We start from the raw sequence: 24786 nt of genomic DNA on the forward strand, positions 1-24786 counted from the left end.
TCAGTTCCATGACTAACCCCTAAGTAAGTCTGACAATACACAAAAGCCCTAAGTGAATATAACAAAGATCTAGAACTTCTTTTAAGAAAAATGTATATATAATCACTTTTTAAAAATAATTTCAGATGTCCCAGCAACTACTAATTTCCAGTCTAAAAAAGAAATTAGCTCAGAAGATTTTATCAAACATCAGAAAGTATTTCAGGTCACAGACTGGAATTATATATTAAAAGTCCTATACAACTTTACAGTGGAAGTCCATGGAACATTTCAAAGTGTAAATGGGTACATTGCTTAGAGTAGAATAAATTTCCAGAAGTAGAAAAATACAAGAGGAAAGAAACAAACAAAAAAAAATCCAGCCAGAGAAACTTAAGAAAATAAAACTACCATCAGTTCTGTTCAGTTGCTCAATTGTGTCCAACTCTGCGACCCCATGGACTGCAGCACACCAGGCTTCCCTGACCATCACCAACTCCCGGAGCTTGCTCAAACTCATGTACTACCATGGAACCAGATAATATCAGAGACTCAAATACCTGACTGAAGTTTTTCTACTTCTTATGTATGATAGGCATATGTACCTAAATCAGATGATGTTATCAGTAAGTAAATAAACCACCAACAACTAGCAGAAAGGCTTGTATGCAGTAGGAACTCAATACATAGCTCTTGAATTCAAAAGGGTTTCTTATTAGTAAACTGAAAAAGCACAGTAAGTAAAATCTCTGATACGTAATACAAATGAATTAAATTTGCAAAAGGAAAGTTTACCAAATTAAGGTTTAAAAAGATTAAATTTTATAAAGAGAAAGATTATGATAGTCTTCATTTTTATTATAAACTAAATCATAGTTTCATTTAAAACAAGACAACTCTCAGTAAAATCAAGGACAATTCTTTTTGTTTCTTACTACTTCAGTTTTCTTCTGAATAAGAGACCCTCTATGTTTTTGACAATAATAGATTTTGGAGGACTCCATAAATAGGATACCATCCCCTGACTGTGACTAGAAAATAGCCCCCAATTGGGAAACCACCAGGGGGAAATCCTACAGAGTATTGTCTATATTAGTACCTATGACTGTCTATTACATGACTCAGCTGAGTTAGGAGAAGTGCATCCAAATACACAAAACAACAAAATTGAGTTTCCTCATTCATGCTGTTTTAGTTTAAGGAAATCGAATACATTATATAAAATTCTGAATCTGTATAATAACTAAAATCAATATGTATTCATTTGCATCACAAAAGATTTCTCTGATCACTGAGAAGGGCATGGGTGTGATTCCTGGTCGGGGAACTAAGATCCCACAAGCTGTGTGGTGCAGCCAAAAAAAAGATCCAAAGCAATCCTTACATAAGCATCTCCCTGATGGCCCAGATGGTAAAGCGTCTGCCTGCAATGCGGAAGACCAGGGTTCAACCCCTGGGTTGGGAAGATCTCCTGGAGAAGTAAACGGCAGAACACTCCAGTACTCTTGCCTGGAGAATCCCACGGATGGAGGAGCCTGGTGGCTACAGTCCATGGGGTCGCAAAGAGTCGGACACGACTGAGCGACTTCACTTTCATTTTCTTTCTTTCACTGTAATCTCTTGAGTATGAAGTTATTTTTGTTATGTTGTTCAGCCATTCAGTCGTGTCCGACTCTTTGCAACCCCAAGGACTGCAGCACACCAGGCTTTCCCTGTCCTTCACCATCTCCCAGAGCTTGCTCAAATTCATGTCCATTGAGTCAGTGATGCCAGCCAACCATCTCATCCTCTGCCATCCCCTTTTCCTCTTGCCTTCAATCTTTCCCAGCATCAAGGTCTTTTCCAGTGAGTCAGTTCTTTGCATCAGGTGGCTAAAGTATTGGCGCTTCAGCATCAGTCCTTCCAATCAATATCCAGGATTGATTTCCTTTAGGACTGACTGGTTTGATCTCCTTGCAGTCCAAGGGACTCTCAAGAGTCTTCTCCAACACCATAGCTCAAAAGCATCAATTCTGCAGTGTTCAGCCTTCTTTATGTTGTAACATTATTGAAATTTTTGTTATAATGTTATTGTTTTTGTTATAATGTTACTAAAATATATACAAACTAGGACAAAACTCTTAGTGTCTATAACAATGCATATGACAGTAAAATCTTACAAATTAAATCCAAACACAATCACAAAACCAGTATTATAAAATCAACAACATTAACATGACAGGAAACAAGATGTTTGCTGAATTAAAATCTGAATTAGTAACATGAATACAATGCCATTTTGCCTATTCTGAGTTTGGAATGCCCAGATGACTATGTCAGATGGGATCTCCTATGAGGCAGTATAGTCAGCTAACTACTAGGAGGTAATATAGTTAGTGGCTAGAAGCTACGGAGTCAGGTAATATGTATGAAAACCAACTCGACCACTTATTAGCTATGTAACCATAAAAAATTAACTTCTCTATACTTCAGTACCCTCATCTGTAACATAGGACTAGTAATTACACATACCTCACAGGTCTACTACAAATTAAAACACAAATCCTTACATTAATTATGATTCATTATTATTACTGAATAATATATATATTATTATACATGAGTATTTTGATCAGTGCCTGGAACACAGAAGATGCTCAAAGAATGTTAGCTAACAGAATGTGAACTACCACAAAACTTATGTTATACAGTGGGCTATCGCATCATTTGGCCATCCATCTGCTAGACATGACTACATCATTTATGCATTAGAAATGCCTCAGTTCTTAATTAACTCTTCACAAAGTAGTACAACACTACTTGGAGCCAACATGACCAAACAAGCATAAACAGAGACACTGCAGTCTCCTGGCATCTAGGTTATAAGATGGTTAACTAGATGATTTAGAATATGTTCCTATTATATTTTCTGATGATTGCTGACATGAATATACAGAGTTTTTAATTCTTATAAGAAACCTACAGATTCCTAAGCAAACATATGCAGTCTCAATCTATATACACTGTATTTTTTCCTGCACATATTTTATTTTTATTTTGTTTTACTGGAGTATAATTGTTTTACAATGTTGTATTAGTTTCTGCTGTACAATGAAGTGAATCAGCTATATGTACACATATATCCCTTCCCTCAAGGACCTCCCTCCCACCCCACTATCCCATCCCACCCATTTACATCATCGCAGAACACCAAGCTGAGCTTCCTGTGCCATAGAGCAGTTCTCACTAGCTACCCATTTTACACACGGTAGTATATATGAGAACAGACATATGGACACGGGGTTGGGGGCATGGGGAGGAGAAGGGGAGGGCGGGACAAATTGGGAGATTAGAACTGACATATGTATACTTTAAAAAACAAGGACTCCTAATTTTATTACTTAAACTTTCCACAATATATCTATTGTACAAAATAGGGTATAGTTCAATAATACTGTCAATACAAGCTTCTTATTTTGTCAATTTTTAATAACCCACAGTAGAACATCACTGGACTTCCCTGGTGGCTTAGTGATAAAGAATCCACTTGCTAATGCAGGAGACATGTGTTCAATCCCTGAGTTGGGAATATCCCCTGGAGAATGAAATGGCAACCCACTCCAGTATTCTTATCTGGGAAATCCCATGGAAAGAGGAGCCTGATGGGCTACAGTCCATGGGGTCGCAAAAGAGTTGGACATGACTTAGCAACTAAACAGCAAAGATCATCTCTGATCTCCTTTCCAAACACATGGGTTTCACAGACCATTTTGTAGAACAAGGATCAGAAGCTAGAAAGATTCCTTGTTGCTGGTGTTCAGTCTCCAATCGTGTCCGACTCTGCAACACCAAGGTCCACTGACTAGGTGATACCATCCAACCATCTCATCCTCTGTCGTCCCCTTCTCCTCCTGCCTTCAATCCTTCCCAGCATAGGGTCTTTTCTAATGAGCTGACTCTTCCCATCAGGTGCCCAAAGTACTGGAGCATCAGCTTCAGCATCAGTCCTTTCAATGAGTATTCAGGGTAGAAAGATTCCTACTGTGTCACCTCGCTATCAGCCTCATATATGACATACCATAAATATTATCATCTTCATTAACAAAATATCTAATTTATATTTTTCTCATATGCTTCAACATCCAAAGCAAGCACACTGCAATCCAATTACTAGATTAATGAACAATAAAATAAACACAGGCATTTGAAGAGAAAGGGCAAGGAATATTTGTTATAAACCTTTAAAGGAAGCATTATCCCTGTTAATAGAGCTTAATAATTCAATAAAATTTACATCAGATTTTTTCAAATGGCACTGACTGTAATTTTGCTATATACTTAAAAATATGTACACTATGCCTGATCTACATACACACCCTAGAAACACTCTCCAATTATCTCTCATCTTCTTTTTGTATTCCCTTTCTTTTCATCACTTATTTATGGCCGCAGGGGCTCTTCATTGCAGCATGTAGCCTTAGTTGCCCCGTGGTATATGAGATTTTAGTTCCCCGACCAGGGATTGAACCCACGTCCCCTGCATTGGAAGGTGGATTCTTAACCACTCAACTACCAGGAAATCCCCTATATTCTTCCCCTTTTAATTTTTTCACCAGAAATACTGAGTAGTCTGTGAATAATGTGCAAGTCAGTTACATTTGACCTGGTTTGTCTCACTATCCAGAAATCAGTCATATTTTCCTGATACTAAAGTGCTAAGAAGAGTTCTATAAATCAAATTATAAACCTCAAAAGAGGGCACTGGGCATTCTCAAGAGTCCTGTACAAAGAATGACCATCTAGACCATCTAATTTACCTTTATTTCTATCCCCAAATAGAAATAAACTAACCTAGTTCTGTTTTTGATGATAGAAATAATCTGTAAAGTACAAAAAAAAAAATTTTATAATCTAATATAATAAAATTTAAAATTAATGTATTCTCATATATGCTTAACAATCCTATAGTATATTAGACACTTATAATATATTAGAAGCATTACACATGATTCAATTTTCATGGAATTTAAATATATCCCATCAGTAAACTGGAGAAGAAAATGGCAACCACTCCACTATTCTTGCCTGGGAAATCCCATCTATGGGGCTGCAAAGAGTTAGACGTGACTTAACAACTGAGCACCATCGGTAAAAGGCAATTCAATATATAAAAGTTATCACATTAAATTATTAATGAATTTGTTAAATGTATAAAATATATGTAATTTATAATAGGAAGAACCAACTTGGAGTTTGTCCTGTTATATCTGTATTTATACATTTCCTCCCTAACATACTGCAATATCCACTGACATGGTTTCTACTATTTCTATGTGGGTATCTCCCTATTCTAAATCCTCAGCCACATGTCTGCTAACACACATACAAAATGTCTAAAATTCATTTCTTCTCAAAGCCTACACTTTTCATGTCTTTATTTGTTAACGTCACTGTCAGTAACCACATCACACAGATTAACAATCTTAGTGATTGTCTCACTCCTTCAGTAAATACGTGTGTATCTGCTATGTGCCAGGCCTGTTTTAGGCACCTGGGATACACCATGAGGAAAAGAAAGATCCTTGTCCTAGGCGGTTAACATTTTTTTATTCTCCTCCTTTGCACTCCTTAGTGATCTGATTCAGTCAATGCCACCACCCCAACCTCTTTTACTTCATTCTCTCCCATCCTCTCACCTAAAATATTTCAATGGATTCTTACTGCTCATTCTTTAATCCATGTTTCTTTGAGAAAAAGACATGTTACCCATTATTTGGAGTGAAATGTTATTTTCTAAAATTTACCTCTAATTTTGGCCTCTCAATTTTCTGATACTCTCCTTTTTATTTCCAACACTTTTCTAAATCATTAGATTTTTATGCCAGATTCAGTAAGTAGCCTCTGAAACAGCCTCCAATGATTCCTAACTCCTGGTAGTAACACTCTTGTGCAATCCCCTTCCATACTAAATAGGACTGACCTGTATAGCCAATGGGGCTTCTCCATTGGCTCAGCGGTAAAGAATCTGCCTGCAGTGCAAGAGTCATGGGAGCTGCAGATTTGATCCCTGGGTCGGGAAGATCCCCTGGAAAAGGGAATGGCTACCCACTCCAGTATTCTTGCCTGGAGAATCCCGATGGACAGAGGAGCCTGGCGGGCTACAGTCCATGGGGTCGCAAAGAGTTGGATACGATTGACATGACTGAGCATGCATGCACGCACATACAGCCAATAGAATACTGCATAAATGACAGAATACTACTTCCAAGGTTAGGTCATAAAAGGCACTGCGGTATTCATCTTGCCCTTTCTTCGATTCCCCACTCTAGAAAAAGCCAGTCATGAGAAAACTGAAGAACCCCTATGGAGAGATCCAAGTGGTAAGGAACTGAGGCCTCCTAAAAAAATGTCAGCACAAATTTGTGAACCTTATGAATGAGCTATTCTAGAATCAGATCCAGTCCCTGGCAAGCCTTGAGATGACTGACTACAGCCCCAACTGACATCTTGACCACAACCTCACAAAATATCCTGAGCCAGAATCACCCAGTTAAGTTGCTTCCAAACTCTTTACACATAGAAATTTAATGTTTCTTATTGTTTCAGTAGTTTTAGGTAGTTTGTTACAGAGCAATAGATAATTAATACATGAGGCTAGATTTGAAAAATATTCTTCTATCACAGAAAGTAACATTATTAGATCATAACCAACATCTTTGGCTTGTCTTGATCAAATTACCTAAAATCTATATTTCCATAAAGATACAAAAACTATGGAGAGGAAGACTATGACAATTTCAAGAAGTGATTTATTCAGCAATAACAAGCAATACTTGCATTCCCGTAAGTCACAGCCACCAATACTGTAATTTAACTTACACTGAATGCCCTTGAGAAATCATATAGCTGCATTTCTGGGCTGGGACAGAATAAATCTGACAGATTAAATCAGCATCTTCCTTACCTAAGGATCCTGTTCTGACAATAATATGCAGCTGATAACAAATGTTCTTTTATAACTAATTAAATCTATATGGCTCATTCTTACATTTACTGTGGTAACAGTTGTAAATTCTCTAAGGGCAGAGAGTAATCTCACTTCAGTTCTTACGGGCCACAGCATCTAGCACAGTAAGTCAAAACATGTTTGTAAACTGCACAGATTTTGTAACATAAAGCCTAAATATCCAAAATCAGCACATCAGTTAATTTTTAAAGTATTAACTATGTTATTTTTATTTAATTATTTTACAGCATTTCTAGCTTCATGAAATGCCAAAATGCAAAGTCATTTCTTTTGTCCCAATTTTCATTATTTTTGTTAATTTCCACACAAAATTCAAACCTCTTTCATTTACTAGCCACAAGAAAAGTTCCTAGTGTGTTTGACTTCCAGCCCTCTTTAATATATAAGGTTTATACAGGTTGATAAAACACGTTGAATTTTGTCCAAATATAATAGTATGGCAACATAAAATTCCCACTCTGTTCTTAGTAACAGTTTGCTAGTTTATCTGAAAGAAAACAAAGAAGGAACCCAAAGGTTTTGCAATACACCTATACACTTTATAAAAATGGTTTCTAATCCATGAGTCTCAGACCAGTTCACAGCTCCAATTTCAATACTACCGGCTATCATCATTTAGTTTCCAAGAAATTTCATGACATTGAAAGAGGGTATTGGTATACTAAAAGACTGAGTACCAACACCCTAAAATAAATATCTGCTGAATAAATGAATAAAAAGTTACTCCTATGGCTTATTTTTAATGATGATAGAAATTAACAGCTATACGTTATTGAAAAGTATCTTCTATAGATCAGGCCCTTGCTGGCACTTTCATATACTGTTGCTGTTTAGTCACTAAGTCGTGTCTGACTCTTTGCGATCCCATGGACTGTAGCCTACAAGGCTCTTCTGTCTATGGGATCGCCCTGCCAAGGATACCTCAGTGGGCTGCCATTTTCTTCTTCAGGGGATCCTCCCAAACCAAGGATCGAATCCACGTCTCTTGCTTGGCAGGCAGATTCTTTACCACTATGCCAACTGGGAAGCCCTTTCATGTATTATTATATCTAATTCTCATAATAATCTTGAAAGGTAAATATTATCATTTTGCACCAAGAAAACTGAGGTTCAGAAAAATAAAATAACTGTTTAAAAGTTCACAGCCAATAAATGAGGGAAATGCAATTAAAGCAAAAAATTTAGATAAAATTAAAGCTATCTTCTCTACTGCCTTCAAGATGAATGGATCCCACACATCCTTCAATGAATTTTTCACTTTATCCTGCTCATACCTAAAGGTTCCATCCCATTTTCATCACTCTTGTTAAAATACCAATTTCTCAAACGAAAAGTACAGATATGTTGTCTATATGACTTTTAACCTCTTCAAACTTGGAATAAAGTTAGCAGAAGAAAATCTGTGTTCAGAATTTTGTCATAGCCAAAGGCCTACCTTAATCCTCACTCTCATTAACCTGCCTACAAATCATGTCACTGCTGATAGTCCATTTACCCTTCAGACCCTTAACTCCTATTACAACTTATTTTCCAAGATTTCCTGTTCTATTTTTCTGTGTTACATACTTTCCCCTAGTGACTTAATTCAAGACTACTATCTCAATTATAATGTCTTATCGTTTGATATAATTTTTCAAATTCCAGCTAACAGTTTTCTCTACATATAGATATTTCACAAATAAAATCAGCATGATAGCTAGTCTCTACCACTTTCCTTATGATTAAACCATTGTATTAAATTCTTCCCTCCTTCAACCTCTATACCTGGCTAGCCATCCAACTTCTGTTATTTAAAGCATAAATATTAAACCACCTACATAAATTACTATACTAAGCAAAAGAAAAGTGATACGTTTAAAAATGTCTAATAGGAACTTCCCTAGCAGTCTAGTGGTGAAGACTCTGCATTCCCAATGCAGGCGGCACGGGTTTGATCCCTGAATGGGGAACTAAGGTCCCGCATGACACGGCCAAAACAAAAGTTTAATAGTATGACTTTATCTTTACCAATAATATTTTTATTTAATTTCAAATACTAATGAGAAAAAAAGATCTAACTACTAAAATATTGTGTATGTTTTCAATTAAGCAACTTGGAAAGGGGATGATACTTTAGTAGGATATTCTGTGTTTAACAAGGCAAGTTCACAAAATACACACTTAATTATTATTGTTGATTATTGATATAATGTTGTTTAAATTTTTTAAACATAAAGTTGGTTAAACAATGGTCTCATGAATTTTCCTAACATAAAACCTATCATATTAAATAACACTGTCTCTAAAATGACAAAGGTCATTGGAAAAGTGTCTTGAAAGGTCAAGAAGGAATGCCAAAATTCTGCACTTAATAGTAATTTCCTTCCCTAAAACATTTTCTTCTCTAATACATTATGCTTACAAATCAATTCAGAAATTTTAATAAGGCTTACAACAAAAGTGCAAAAGAAAAAGGAAAAAGTGACCAATTTTCTTCCCAGTTTTTCACCTCTACCAAAAACGAAAGAATCTTTCAAAAATGCACAATCTTTTTTTCTTTCATCAATAACCATCAGCAAGTAGTAATAAACTTTATGTTCTATGAAATACTTAGTTAAGTTCAGTTCAGTCACGCAATCATGTCCGACTCTTTGCAACCCCATGAACCACAGCACACCAGGCCTCCCTGTCTATCACCAACTCCCGAAGTTTACACAAACTCATGTCCATTGAGTCGGTGATGCCATCCAACCATTTCATCCTCTGTCATCCCCTTCCCCTGCCCTCAATCTTTCCCAGCATCAGGGTCTTTTCAAATGAGTCAGTTCTTTGCATCAGGTAACCAATATTGGAGTTTCAGCTTCAGCATCAGTCATTCCAATGAATGTTCAGGACTGATTTCCTTTAGGATGGAGTGGTTAGATCTCCTTGCAGTCCAAGGGATTCTCAAGAGTCTCCTCCAACAGCACAATTCAAAAGCATCAATTCTTCTGCGCTCAGCTTTCTTTACAGTCCAACTCTCACATCCATACATGACCACTGGAAAAACCATAGCCTTGAAGGTAAAATTCTTTCAACTCCCATTTGTTCAATAATTGAATAAACAGTCTAGGTTGTCTTTTCCTAGTTACAGTTTCACTGACCCCTTTCCCCAATTGTGTAAACAGTAAATGAATCAAGATGCTGCTCAACTGTTAAGACTCAAACCACTAAGAATAGATATGTAATAATGGCTAATACTTACTTTGTGTAGTAACTATTAAACTTCAATGAATCAAGATGCTGCTCAACTGTTAGACTCAAACTACTAAGAACAGATATGTTAATGGCTAATACTTACTTTGTGTAGTAACTATTAAACTTCCTGTCCTATTTTCCAATTATTGATTCATTTCATTTCACATGATCCTCCAAAAGTAAAAAGTATTATCATTTCCAGTTTAAGGATAAGAGAATTGTGGCACAGAAAGGCTACATGACTTGCCCAATAGGGTTATTACAATTAAATTACAATTACAATAACAGGGTTATTATAATTTCAATTTCGGTGGTCTCTAAATCAATTCACTTTCTAATTTCTGAATCTATCAAGAACTGAATTTTTGAGAGTCCATGATACTAAGCAAACAAATCCTAGAAGAAAAAATCTTACAAACCTCTTTAGCAAATAACTAATGGCAGCATAATTTGAAATACTATTTCAAATAAGCTTATTCTACTCAAAAAGAAAGATTTAATCAAAAGATATTTGAACTACGTGATTAGAGGTGGTGACTCACCTGCTTATCAACACTTTTGTTACCTGCTATTATACAAATATTTGAAAAACAGGAGAAAGACTATCATCTCAATTTTGTCATCAGTGATCACATTTCACTGAATAAACAAAACTAAAAGAATAAGACCAACTTCCCCTAATTGATACCAAAGTAACTCATTTCCAGAGCTCTAGTCACGCTCTGTAGGGGATAAACATGAGCTTTTCCTGTTTTCTCCACTGACTGCTTTCAATGATGCTCTCTTAAATTTCTTTTTTTTTAATCCCTTAATGACATCTCAGGCAGATCCCAGAGTCTTTCAGTTACATTCTGTTTTATTGTTGTTTTTAAATTTCTAAATATGCCAGACACTACCAGATGCTGGACGTTAAGATGTATCTACGACTCTGCCTGGCACACAGCAGGCTTTCAGGAAATATTATATATTATTACTATCATTATTTCATCAAATCTAAAATCCCATTAGTAGTAATATACACCATATTTTATGTGCTTCTAAGAATGAAAAAAAGTCTGCCAATTAATCTATGACAATTAATTACAAGATATATCTTGATTTTAGATATTACAGTGTGGGAAAACTGATTAAATGAGGTAGTAAATTCAAGCTCTCACTTTTTGGCTATACTATTTGGTTTTCCTGTCTTTGGTCTTGGTCTCCCCACTCCATCTTCAGGATCTAAACTACGTTCTCACTTTGCATTGATCCCTCTCCCCAAGTCTCTTTAAAATCCTTAGTGGTTCACAACCAGGAAACATTTAAAGTCTTCAGCATGGTATTCAAAGCTCAGTACAAATCACACTATCGGCCCTCCAACGTACCTACTAAATCAGATTTCACTAATATGCTTGCATACTTCCACCTATCCATGCCTTTGTTCAATATTACTCTATCTGCCTAGAATGCCCTCAGTGTCTGTCTCTTCACCATGTCAACAAACCCTACTGAATCTGAATCTCTAGTACTTCTGTGAAAGATTTCAAGATAAATACCTTTGATTCTCCAGAGCAAATCAATCAGCCATTCCTCTATAACATAATCACAATACACTACGATCAGAAGACCAACCAAGTTATAAGCTCCTTTAGGACAGGTGCGTACCTATTTTTACATCACCAGCCCCTTGCGAGATCCTGACCATGTCATCATGTTAAGAATCCAGGCTGTAAAATAAGACAACCTGTGTTTGAACTCTGGTTTTACCATTCACCAGCTATGTGACCTTGGGCAATCTACTCAATCTAAGATTCAGTGACTTCTTAAAACAGGATAACAAAATCTACCTTAGAGGGTACAGATTAAATATAAAACACCTGACACAACAGAAACACTCAATGAACATTAAATGTTGTTATTATCATCGCTGTTACTTTATTATTTTTTCAAAAAAGGAAGAGGACATCATGAATAGTTAATGAGTTGATTAATATTATATATTCTAATCTTCTCTAGTCAGATATGCCCTGACTTCAGCTTGGCAGTATGTTATAAGAGATAGGGGGTAGAGAGGGAGGTGCTCTTCATGTACAGGTAACATGCAACCTGTGCTAACATTCAGGTATGCTACAGAGAAATGCCCAAATGATTTTTCAACTTTCCTGAGTCCTCCTCTCATCTCTACCTAACTCCTCAAGCCTTAACCATAATTCCTCAGTCCTAGCTCCTCACCTAAAATAGGTTTCTACCTAAATGGGGCAATGGTTGTAACTGAGTAAACAATATTTTTAAATTTGAGCCTCTTATTTATCTAGTCTTTTAACTGACACACACAGGAACGATTTGAGGTTGTTAATGTGAACTGAAGGATCAGATTCATATAAATGTGCCAATGCTGAGTAAGTAATAATCAACAAGAACATTTAAATTCATATGGTCTCTAACAAAGAAAATGAATTTTTAAAATTAAAAGTAAAGAAATGTTTATATAGCAGTGATAAGCCTCAGAAAGGTATACCCATGAGCAAGAGGTCAGTATTTTAATTCCAGGCTCTGCTATCAGCTAGTTGTGAGGCTGACCATACATATATCTTGGCCTTTCTGCCCTCAATTTATTCATCTATGAAACAGAGGACTTGAGAACGTCTTTTTCAACTCTAAAACCAATTCTAGTATTAAAAAAAATTCATTTTCACTAGAAAACTGAAACAAACTAAAATTAGATAGCCACTAAAAATTCAAAGGATTCACTTAAGCTATTCAAACATACGTAGGAACGCACATGTAAATGTCACCCCAATTGAAAAAAAAGAATACACAGGCACAGACTATACCTGAAATGAATACAAATTACAAGTAACCAAAGAGAACTAACTTATTTCAAAACCATATGATTGCTCACACCTGAATATCCTACTGAATATAAAAAGAACAATTTATTAATATAAATATCACAGGTAAAAGGAATAATATCTAAAATCAATAGAGACGTTTTCCAAAAACCTGAACTGAACAAGCCCAAAAGGACAAAATTTGAGGCTGTTTTCCTCACAAAGATACTGCTAACCTAGCCTTAACTAATACCGCTGAACTCTGTAGTAAAAATAATTTTAATAGCAAATATAGGCACTATATAGTAGAGAAGGAAATGGCAACCCACTCCAGTGTTCTTGCCTGGAGAATCCCAGGGACGGGGGAGCCTGGTGGGCTGCCGTCTATGGGGTCGCACAGAGTCGGACACGACTGAAGTGACTTAGCAGTAGCAATAGGCACTATATTAGCACTTTCCATACTTTAACTCATATAATCCTCACAGAAGTCCTGTAACTACTATTACTGTCCCATTTTACAAATGAGGAAACTGAAGAACAGAGAGGAATTAATAGAATGACTTGCCTGAGGTCACTCAGCTAGTAAATTGTGCAGCTGGAATATGAACCTAGGCAGTCTGGCTTCAGAATTTGTTCTCTCCATGCATTATTGACACACAAGTACATGATGCAAAATGGTTAAACAATAAAATGAATCACAGTGATTGTGTTAACTCTGCCACTAACCAAGTTAGTGTCCTTGAATCACAACCTACAACCTTTCTGGACTTCATTTCCCACTCAAGTAAAAAAGGGAATCGGACTAAATAATCTCTGAAATTCCTTACAGGTCTAACATTCCATGATCTACGGAATGCTTCAAAAGCAAAAAGCCACAACTGTGGCAAAGCCACAGCTATGCTCACTCTTCTTTATCTTCCTCCTTTTACACTTATCACTATATCTCATTATCTTTTTCCTATGGCTCATCTTTATAAGTTCCTCTGTTTAACAGCTGCCTACCTCATAAGAGTTACACTGATAACCTTGAGAAAAAAATAAATTAATAGAGGGGAACGCTAACCTCCAGACCACACTCTACTACCTCCAAACCATGCAGAACTAAGACCTAGGACTAAAAATAGACCAGCCATTACTTCAGCAGGTGCTGGAGACTGTGCCTTAACGTATGTATGCATAAATGGATGGATATATTTATTGTTCATAAACCAGCAGGATGTAGGAATTAAGAGCAAGGGCTCTTTCAATCTCATATCTGCTAACCACAATTAGCAGTTTCAACATAATCAGTTACTGAATAGCTCTAAGACTCAGGATGCCGGTCTACAAACAGAGCAAACATAAAAACCTACCTACACAGGTTGCTATAAAGAGATGTTTTTAAAGTAATGCCATAGTGACTGACAAAGTAAGCACTCAAAAAATAACAGCTGTTGTTACCGCCCCTGTTAGCACCACTGCTATTTACAATTCCCATATAAAGGGAAGAGCTCCCAAGTATGACAGATTTTATTTCAAATTCTGGCTCTACTACTTACTAAGTGTATGGCCATGAACAAGCTGGTCAGTCTCTCCAAGCCTGAGTTTCCTCATCAGTAAAATGAAGATATTAAGTCATCTATCTTCAGTTCAGTTCAGTCGCTCAGTCGTGTCTGACTCTTTGCCACCCCATGAACTGCAGCACACCAGGCCTCCCTGTCCATCACCAATTCCCGGAGTTTACTCAAACTCATGTCCATTGAGTCAGTGATGCCATCCAACCATCTCATCCTCTCATCAACCTCTCATCCTCTGTCGTCCCCTTCTCCTCCTGCCTTCAATCTTTCCCAGCATCAGGGTATTTTCAAATGAGTCAGTTCTTTGCGTGGAGTTTCAGCTTCAGCATCAGACCTTCCAATGAATGTTCAGGACTGATTTCCTTTAGGATGGACTGGTTGGATCTCCTTGCAGTCCAAGGGACTCTCAAGAGCCTTCTCCAACACCACAGTTCAAAAGCATCAGTTCTTCAGTGCTCAGCTTTCTTTATATTCCAACTCTCACATCCATACATGACCACTGGAAAAAACCATAGCCTTGACTAGATGGACCTTTGTTGACAAAGTAATGTCTCTGCTTTTTAATATGCTGTCTAGGTTGATCATAACTTTTCTTCCAAGGAGCAAGCGTCTTTTAATTTCATGGCTGCAGTCACCATCTGCAGTGATTCTGGAGCCCAAAAAAATATCATATCTTAGCCAACAGGAATTTGCTGTATGGCTCAGGAAACTCAAACAGAGGCTCTGTATCAACCTAGAGGGGTGGGGTGGGGAGGGAGATGGGAGAGAGGTTCAAAAAGGAGGGGATATATGTATACCTATAGCTGATTCATGTTGAGGTCTGACAGAAAACAACAAAATTCTGTAAAGCAATTATCCTTCAATAAAAAAAAAAAAAGTTTAAAAGAAAAAAAATCATCGATCTCACAAAACTGTTGTGAAGATTAGATGAGGTAACAAAGCTGCTGACACCTGGTTCCTAACTGGTCAATAAATGCTAATTCCTTTCTCCTTAATGATAAAAAGAGCACATTTCCACTAATTCAATTCAAGGAATAGAGATTAGAAGTGGGAATCCCAGAGAAGACAACTTTCTTTTCTCTATCATTCTGTGCAGGGAGATATACCAGAGAATTCTCACTCATGGGATTCTCTTTATCTTCTTATGTGCTTCCTAAGACTAGAGAGCTTTTTCTCAGGCCATCTCCAAATGTTCTGAAAGGAGCTGTGTGTTCAAAGGCAGCAACCCTTAGAAACTCTCTCAGGGAATGAAGATCAAAACTATTTTCATAATAATACTGAAATGGAGCAGGACCCTAAAGATCCTTGCCCCCTCCCTCGCCCCCACCGTCCTCAGCCTGCCTTTTATCTGTGGAAAAACTTTAGTCAAAGTTTGATCAGAGAAGTGAGAAAATGTCGGGAAAGAATCCGCCTGCAACGCGGGAGACCTGGGTTCAATCGCTGGGTTGGGAAGATCACCTGGACAGGGAATGGCTACCCACTCCAGTATTCTGACCTGGAGAATTCCATGGACTATATAGTCCATGGGGTCACAAAGAGTTGGATGCTAGTGAGCCACTTTCACTTTCATTGAATCCATGTTAAATTTTGAGGTTTCCCAAGTGGAGCTAGTGGTAAAGAACCCGCCTGCCAAAGTAGGAGGCATAAGAAGACACAAGTTTGATCCCTGTGTTGGGATGATCTCCTGGAGGAGGGCACAGCAACCCATTCCAGTATACTTGCCTGGAGGATCCCCATGGACATAGGAGCCTGGCAGGGCTATGGTTCACAGAGCTGCAAAGAGTTGGACATGACTGAAGCAATTTAGCACGCAGCTTTAATTTAGATAAGGAAACAGTAACCCACTCCAGTATTCATGCCTGGAGAATCCCATGGACAGAGGACCCTGGCGGGCTACAGTCCATGGGGTCGCAAGAGTCAGACATGACTGAGCGACTAAACCATCACCACCAGTCATTATAAAGTATAGTCAAAGACCTTTAGTTCCTTCTCAAGGGCTATGGAATGGTCTGAGCCATATCCTGTGAGCTGTCTTCAGTTCAGTTCAGTTCAGTTCAGTCGCTCAGTCGTGTCTGACTCTCCGCGACCCCATGAATCACAGCACGCCAGGCCTCCCTGTCCATCACCAACTCCCGGAGTACACTCAAACTCATGTCCACAGAGTCGGTGATGCCATCCAGCCATCTCATTCTCCGTCGTCCCCTTCTCCTCCTGCCCCCAACCTTTCCCAGAATCAGAGTCTTTTCCAGTGAGTCAACTCGTCGCATGAGGTGGCCAAAGTATTGCAGTTTCAGCTTTAGCATCAGTCCCTCCAATGAACATCCAGGACTGATCAGACACTAAAACCCCTACCACGTAGAAAAAGTTAACTACATGATGACCAGACTGTAGCCATGACATAAGCTGCCAAAATTCTGAGAACTGGCCTCAAGGAAAGGGGGACAAACCAACCATGGGACTGCAGAATATCTGTACTTAAAACATATGAAATGACGCTGGTCAGACCATCGATAATCAATTTCAAGATGACTCTCAGAGCTGACTGTGCTGTTTCTGCATGTAACTCCCTCCCTAAGCCTACAAAAACTCTTGTCCATTGATTACAGAAGTGGGGCATGTATTGGTCTTTGGATAAGTGTGTCATCTCCCCACTCCTCCCACCCCACCCCACCCTCACTGCTGTTGCTGACATCCAAAATAAAGCAAACTTTTCTTTCCACCAACCTGGCCTCTTTATTGGTTTTTGGGCAGCGAGCAGCAGGACCCCATTATCTGTTACAATACTACAACTTCACGTGCTTTTTCACTCATTCTTCCACAAGTACACAGTGGAAGTCCCCCAAGGCCCCATGAAATGTGACGTCATGTCCCTGAAGGCTGGTAGAGGGTGTGCTTGTATACTCTGTGTTTCACACACCTCCCAGTTTTAATTTCAAATACAGAGTACTATCAATAGATACTGGAATCTTTTAACAATTTTTAAGAGTTTCAAATGGTACCAAGACCAAAAAGTTGAAGAATTACTTCTCTAAGGTATAGAAAAAGCTCACAAAGCACATGGATTACTCTGTGAATTACAACGTTACCAATTTAGTCTAAATAAGTAATTCACACAATAATCTAAAAGCTTCTCATTTTCCTGTATGATTATATTTCAGGCCTTCAATCTTCAAAAAAATGACTTGTTCACTAATTATCTGTGAATATTCAGTGACAGAACTGATTCTAAAGAGCTACTTACATCTCCTTATTTATGGTCTACAGTCTTTCTAAATTCTGCAGGTCATCTTCAATAAGAGATGACTATGTTTTAATCATCACACTGTCCCTCTCATTACACATAATATGAAAATTGCAAGTTATGCTTACAGCAAGTTAATTAAACTTTCCCGTGATCTATAATAAATAATTTTTTAAGGCTTTTCTGATACTGCCTAGTGATAGGAAGAAACAGGTAAGCAAATTTCCTTCTATAAACAATTAAATTTAAAAGTGTATAACATATAAAAAGTTTGAAAACCCAGGGAGAATTCTTCCATATTATTTACACAGTAATCCAAATTTACAACCATGTTCCAAGTTCTCAATCTACAATCTTCCCTTTCTACACCATTTTAAGTTTTGAAAGCACTATGTTGAAATATGTGCTTGAAATATGACTGAAATATAAAACCAAACACATACACACAAAAAAATTGGTTTTTGGTTTTTTCTATTTTTAAGATAGAAGAGATAGAATTTAATGACAAATCTATCAGCCTATAGCACATTATAGAGCCCTTATAAATACGTGTTGAATGAATAAATAATTTTTTTAGGCATTTGTTCATGAGCATTGTCTACTTGACTTCTTTTAGCATTTACTAGGTAAGGGGAAGACCTGAAAACAAAAATACAATCAGGCAAGACCCCTAGTGAATTCTGACAATCTCCCAAAAGCCAATTAAATAAATACCAAGCAACCCGCAAACTACCTCCAGTTAAGATATACAACTTGAGCAAAATCTTCCGAACTTTTTTTGTTACATTACTATTTTTAAAAAGTTTACCATGCACCTCCAATATATGTACATTTATTTATAAATTATCTCCTTCTACAACTGTGTACATTATAAAACACAGAATTTTTAAATGGAAGTTTTAAGAGATGAGACAATAATAAACTAATTTAAACTTTCACTTGTGAATAGTACAAAAATATTTTCAATCTCTCTTAAGAAATTATCAATAACAATACTTTAAAAGAACAAACTAACAGAAAAGTTTCACTGCTTTATAAAATCCTAGTTTTTAGTATTTCAAAGGCCTAATTCAAATTTCAAGATTCAGTTAACTTTGAAACTTGATGATAATGGCTACAAGCTGGAAAACTGACCTTACAAATGCAGAATACTCTAATACATAACATATATTTAGGGTGAAGTTCACTATGGATGACAACGGATGTTAAAATCTTATTTTGAAGAATTATTTTAATTATTCTGAAACTTTCTGGCAAGCTTCTTGCTGGTCTATTAAAGCAGCATTGTTTTCCTGTAATTTGGCTGACAAAAAGCTAGTACTAGAAGTCGAACTGTCAGCTCTGCCATTTGCTTGTTGTTCACGTGTACTCGCATTATTGGTTTCTTTACAGGAGTCTTTTAAATTCACATCCATTTTATATGGGTTAGTTTAGTCAAAATTAGGTAATGTCCATAAATTCATCTAACTATATGCAACCATAAACTGAACTGCTACTTGCTGGAAGTGAACAAACAAGTGAGAAAATTATGAGCAATTCTTGACTCTCCTTCAGACTACCTCCTAAAATGAGGTCATCTCTTCAATGTTAGTAAAATTTCATTTCTTCCTGTCTTACACATAAAAATAAACATAAGTAACACTTCTAAAACTACTTTCTCTTCCTTCACGGAGTGTTGGGTACTCTCCTTTGGGGCTATGATGCAAATATACTTGAAACCCCTAGCCAGCACAACTTAATCAGCCTCTCAAATGCTTTTCAGGTTAGGACTGAATTTGAAGCCAGGAATGATTTTCCATGGTCACCCAGGTCAAGTAAGATTCTACGTTCTTATGATATGGGCCTTCACACAAAAACTGATCCAAAATCAACCTTCAGGGATGGATAGACAAGTATAATCTTTCCAGGACACTCACCCTAACATACTTTATTAAACAATGAAAATAACAGTAATAGCTTCCTATCTTAAGAAACATTTGTAAATACCAGGCATCTTATTGCTATACTCATTTGCAAACGTTATTTTAAATATACTATACTGTACTTTCATTTGCAGAAGTGCCTGAAAGGAAAAGTGTGGCTTGTGCCCCATCGGGTGGCCAAACTGGAAATTTCAAACAAGTTCCAGCAAGGCAAGTTAACCCTAACTAATCAACATAATTCCTTTGGGAAATTGAAGCCTGCAACACAAGTGTTCTCATGGGAGAGTTCTATAAATGAAAATCACAATAATGTTATGGTGTTTCCTTACACTTGAAAAAAGGGATATGCAGATTATGCAGAAGCCCTTCCAAATCTTGCAACAAAAAAAATTAAAACTATTACCATCACTTTTTATTTGAGTTCAATAAAAACTTCATTGGGTCCGTTTTCCATTCACAGATAAAGATAATCATCAATTTTTTTTGAAAAGAGATTATTAATTTAAAAGAATGCTTTTAATAGTAATACTTTAAGTTCTATCATCTTCATATATCAAGCATAATGAAACCATAAGAATGTACAGAAATTTGGAGCTATATGGCTCCTTAGAAAATAGAAAGTTGTGAGCCTAGAAATCAAGTCCTGTTCTCTCGCTTTACAGATGAAGAACCTAAAGCCCAGAAGAGGAAGTGATTTCATCAGGGTCACACAGTCAGGGTGACCGGACTCTCAATGGTTACACCTCTTTGCTCAAGAGACTATATACGATACTGGACATGTAATTTAACCTTTCTGGACCTTAATTTTTTCGTCTGAAAAAACCAAGGAGACAGATAATCCGTCAATTCCCTTTTAACTCTAAAATCCTGAAATTTAGATACCTCATTATTTTAGTACCTTACAAAACTACAGTGTACACAGACAAAACCATTCCTGGTTCCTGAGAAACCAAAGCAGCACAGGGCCCCAGGGAAGAAAACAAAAGTCAGCAGCCAAAGGCACCAAATATATTTGCTTCTTTTGCTAATATTCTGTAAAATATTAACATGGTCATACTAGTCTGGCGGAAACTGGTCTAAATTAATTTTGATTAATCAATTACAGAGCTCTAAAGTATGCAATCACTGATTCTAAATTTTAAAAAGTGCTCTTGAAAAGATTTACTGATGTTCTGCATTACATGCCAAGATTTATACTCAAATAGATTACTGGAAACAGGGATAGCCTCTTTCCATTTGTGTTTACTCTTTGTAAAAACTATTCAAAAATGAATCAAACCAATTTTCTTTGTATGGATTTCTCCATGTTGCTCTATTCTTTTATGCTTTATTATGCCGCCTATGAAGATTGAGTCTATGAACTCCACAATTCATTTTTAAATTAGAAACTGATCATTTCAGGATATTGATGGATCACTAATTTTAACAGTCCAAAATTGAAAGCCATTAAAAGTTAAATCAAAAACCTATGGACTACAATGGACCTTAAGAAAGCTCTAACCCTATATTCTTACTTTATGAAAGAGGACAGAAGCCTGGAAAAGCAAAAAGCCTGTCCCCATGGCTTCATAACAAACATATACAAGAATTAGCATTTACTGTATGACAGTGTGTACACAATAATATATATAATCATAGAGGTAAAACAACATTTTTAGCTTCTGTCTAATGCTCTGATGTTTCAGGTAAAATTTAATGCAAAATGACATGATAACCAAAAAAGTTGAACAGTTCATAACAGTTCACAGCAGTAGAAAGCAGCCTACACTAGAAATTATGGATAATATACCAAAATTTCATCACCAGTACTTGAAAAACAAATCCAAGTGTCTGTTCTACTAACAGTGTTTCAAGAGCATCATCTTCACATGTGAGAAACTATATTTTACTGCCATATGAAAAGGTTCTTCTTTTGAGCAAATGCTGACATCTTTCACGATATTCTTTTTTCCCCAAAGTTTCTAAGCTGCCAAATTCCTCTAAAGATTCTTATTTATGCCTCTTTATTTTTAAAGGAACAACACTAGCTCTTGAGAAACAATATACAACACACAGATCCCAACCCTATAAAAAATGGCTCCAATTCAAAAAGAAAAGTGCTCCTCATTAATTTTGCCTACCAAATAAAGAGCTTACGACAGATCCAAGTCACAAAGTAAGGACTCTCTGCAGAATAAAATTTCAATAATCTACAATTAATGAATTTTTTAAAAAATAATTTTTAATTGGCCTAGGACAAAAAATAACACAGTCATACATATGAAATGTGTTCCTCTCTGACCAACTTAAAGTAAACCATCTAGGACTAGTTAGTGTCCAAATGCAATATGTGAATTGAGTACCAGAGTGACTCCAGCCACAAAGCTGATATTATAAATCAAGAGGTAATTGCATCTTTAAGTCTTACACTTCTCCTTCCAGCCCTAAAAACTGTATTCCAAATTAATACAATTCTATGAAACAGTTAAGTGCTGTAATACTTAAAATGAATCACAGCATACAACCAGTCACTATTACTTCTCCCCAAATGAAGCATTCCATACTATACAGGATGTTGCTTCAGGATGCCCTGTTCTATGAAGAACTGGCAGTGGTGCTGAAAATTACTACTAGAAAGATGAAAGACCAATACCCTCCTTTCAATAAAAACCATCATCTGGACTCTAGCCAAGGTTTTAAAACTGACCAAATGTTATTAGAAACAATAAATCAAGAGCTCTACAGGCTGAAAAGCTTATCCCTTATTTCATTCTTACAAAACGTAGTCACAAAACACTATAAGAAAATTAAGTGAAAGAAAGCATTAACAACTCTAGGCCTTTCATTTCTGGCAACAATGAAATACTGCATGTTATCAGGTGAATTTATTTTACAATCTTCAAGGTTCCGTTTAACCTACTTTATGTCTCTCTCCTTGCCTTCTTCAATTCTTACAACTGTCATATGAATAAATAAACTTCTGCGATTGCCTAAACATCCTTTCAATGAACTTAAAATAGAAATTAAAAAGAGAACCAAAATATCTTAATTCATAAACTCTAGCTAGCATATTTGTGTTCATATTGATTTTATACTCTTTGTTCCTGCACACAACACAGATGTGAATTACCGGAGGTTACAGATTAAGTCTCTCTATCCAGGAGCTGAACTGCCAGCCACTGAGAATAAGCTATTGCAAAGCTTAAAACCCGTCAGGTATCTTGGCTTCTGAATACATAAATGGGCTCATTATCTTTACTTTTCCTTTCATTAACGTAAGGTTCCTTATCACTATCTATTAAATACCGTCCAGGAGCTGTTATCACAGAAATTAAGGGTGAGGAGGGCCATGATTTCTGTAATACACAGGAGTGTTTTAAAAGTACATTGTTTACAAGATAGTACTTTTCTCCCTAGCTAACAAAAATTTTAGGAAAGAAAACCTGAAAATGTTAATAATTCCCTTCTTTCTTCCTCTTCCCCTTCACTCCATTCCAAAACCGAAGAGCCAAAACCAAAGATATGATTACTTTATATACACCATGAAATCAGTGAAAACACGAGTCACCGTCTTATTATCAAAACAAAACAGTTGATTACGATGTTTGCCTACTGTAACCACCGCACGTGTGATACACATTTTAAATCAAGTTTCGACCCTGTTACAAAGCCTTTGTCAACAGTGGGCAAGTGCGGGAAAGCTGAAGGGCTCGGTGAATTGAAGGAAATCACCGGAGGGGCTAACCTAGGAAGAGGATTCCTCGGGGAGAGGTGAGCCGAAAGGAACAAGACCTAACCTTGGAGAGGGGGCGCTCGCCCAGGGTGGGGACCAGAGGTCAGGGTGAGCGGGAAGAGGAGGGGGTTAGCGCGGAACCGCTGAACCCCGGGCTACCCTCACACCCCGACTCCGCTACCTGCGGCTCGCCCTCCCACCACCATCCCTCAGCCCCGGCCGGCCGCGCAGTGCCTCCCGGCCCGCAGCCCGCATATCCGTTACCCCGGCGGCAACGGGGCTGCGGGGGAGGGGAAGGTCAGCGCGGCCCGGAGGGGGCGGCCGCGGCCGGGATGCCGCAGTGGCTCCCCATCGCACCGGGTCAAAGTCCGGCCGGGCACGGGGGAGGCTGCAAGAGCGGAAGGCGGCGGTGGAGGTCGGGACTTGCGAGACGGCGGCCCCTCCAAGTCCTCCCACTCCCCGGCCGCCGCCAGTACCTCATACTGGATATATTGCTTCCTCCACTCGGGAGTGATGTGCGCGGAGAGGTGCTCGGCGAACTTCATCCTGCAGTCTCCCCTTCACTCCTACTCGGGTCCAGCAGTTACAGGCGGCGGCGGCAACAGCGACTCCGACTCCTCCCCACATGGGCCCCGGCGCGGCGCGGCGCTGCGCTTCTCTCCTCCTCCGCCGCCGCCGAGGTCTCCTCAGAGCCGCCCTCCCGCCATCTTCCTCCTCCTCTCCATAGCCCCGCCCCACCCCGCCCGCTATACGTCATCGCCATGGTAACCGCCTACGCGCCCAGACGAAAAGGGCGGAGTGAAGGGCAGGATTTGGGTATGTGTCTTAAGGCTCCGCCCCTTCTGGGCCGGACGTGCTTAAGGCACCTCCCCTGACCTCTTCCGTCTGGCTCCTGTTGGCCTTACAGCTGCTCGCTACCGCCTGCCTGGGAAGCAACAGTGTTGTTATTGCAATTAATATTAATACTGTAGCAGCAATAATCCACACAATACGTTTATATTTGCAAAGATTTTTGCAAATGTTTTTCCATTTCAATATTTATTCTTCATAAAACCCTGAAGGATGAATCAACATTAATCCAAATTGAGTAACTAGAACAGACTAAATACTTAAGGGCCAAATGTGTTTCAGGGAACCCTATTTTACACGCTCTAGGTTCTCAATAAATGCTTATTGAATTTAATTAAAGACGTCAGTGCCAAAAATTACATGCTGCTTCTGAATTTCAATGTAATTATCTAGTCCGGGGGATGCCAGAAAGGCCAACAACAACACATGGACCCAAACTAGAACTGGGATTACCACCTGGGCTTGTGACTAAGCTTCCTGGGAATTAGAAGTGGT

General features: G+C 37.9%; 1 protein-coding gene across 2 annotated transcripts in view; it reads right to left on the reverse strand.

Moving 5' to 3' along the window:
* The window catches only part of XPR1 (xenotropic and polytropic retrovirus receptor 1), a 215991-nt gene extending 191835 nt beyond the window's left edge, over positions 1-24156 (reverse strand). Inside the window, exon 1 of one of the 2 annotated variants that reach the window (XM_088845293.1) lies at positions 23926-24156. In XM_088845293.1, the coding sequence (XP_088701419.1) occupies positions 23926-24069 (144 nt within the window). In that variant the 5' untranslated portion in view covers positions 24070-24156. Of the gene's footprint in view, positions 1-23918 lie in introns of both variants that reach the window. The other variant, XM_055419154.2, reaches the window with a different exon arrangement.
* Between the last annotated feature and the right edge of the window lie 630 nt (positions 24157-24786).

The sequence above is a fragment of the Moschus berezovskii genome, chromosome 17 (assembly GCF_049115385.1).
Source record: "Moschus berezovskii isolate FMDL1 chromosome 17, NW_MosBer_1.0, whole genome shotgun sequence".
In the NCBI taxonomy this organism is placed as follows: domain Eukaryota; kingdom Metazoa; phylum Chordata; class Mammalia; order Artiodactyla; family Moschidae; genus Moschus; species Moschus berezovskii.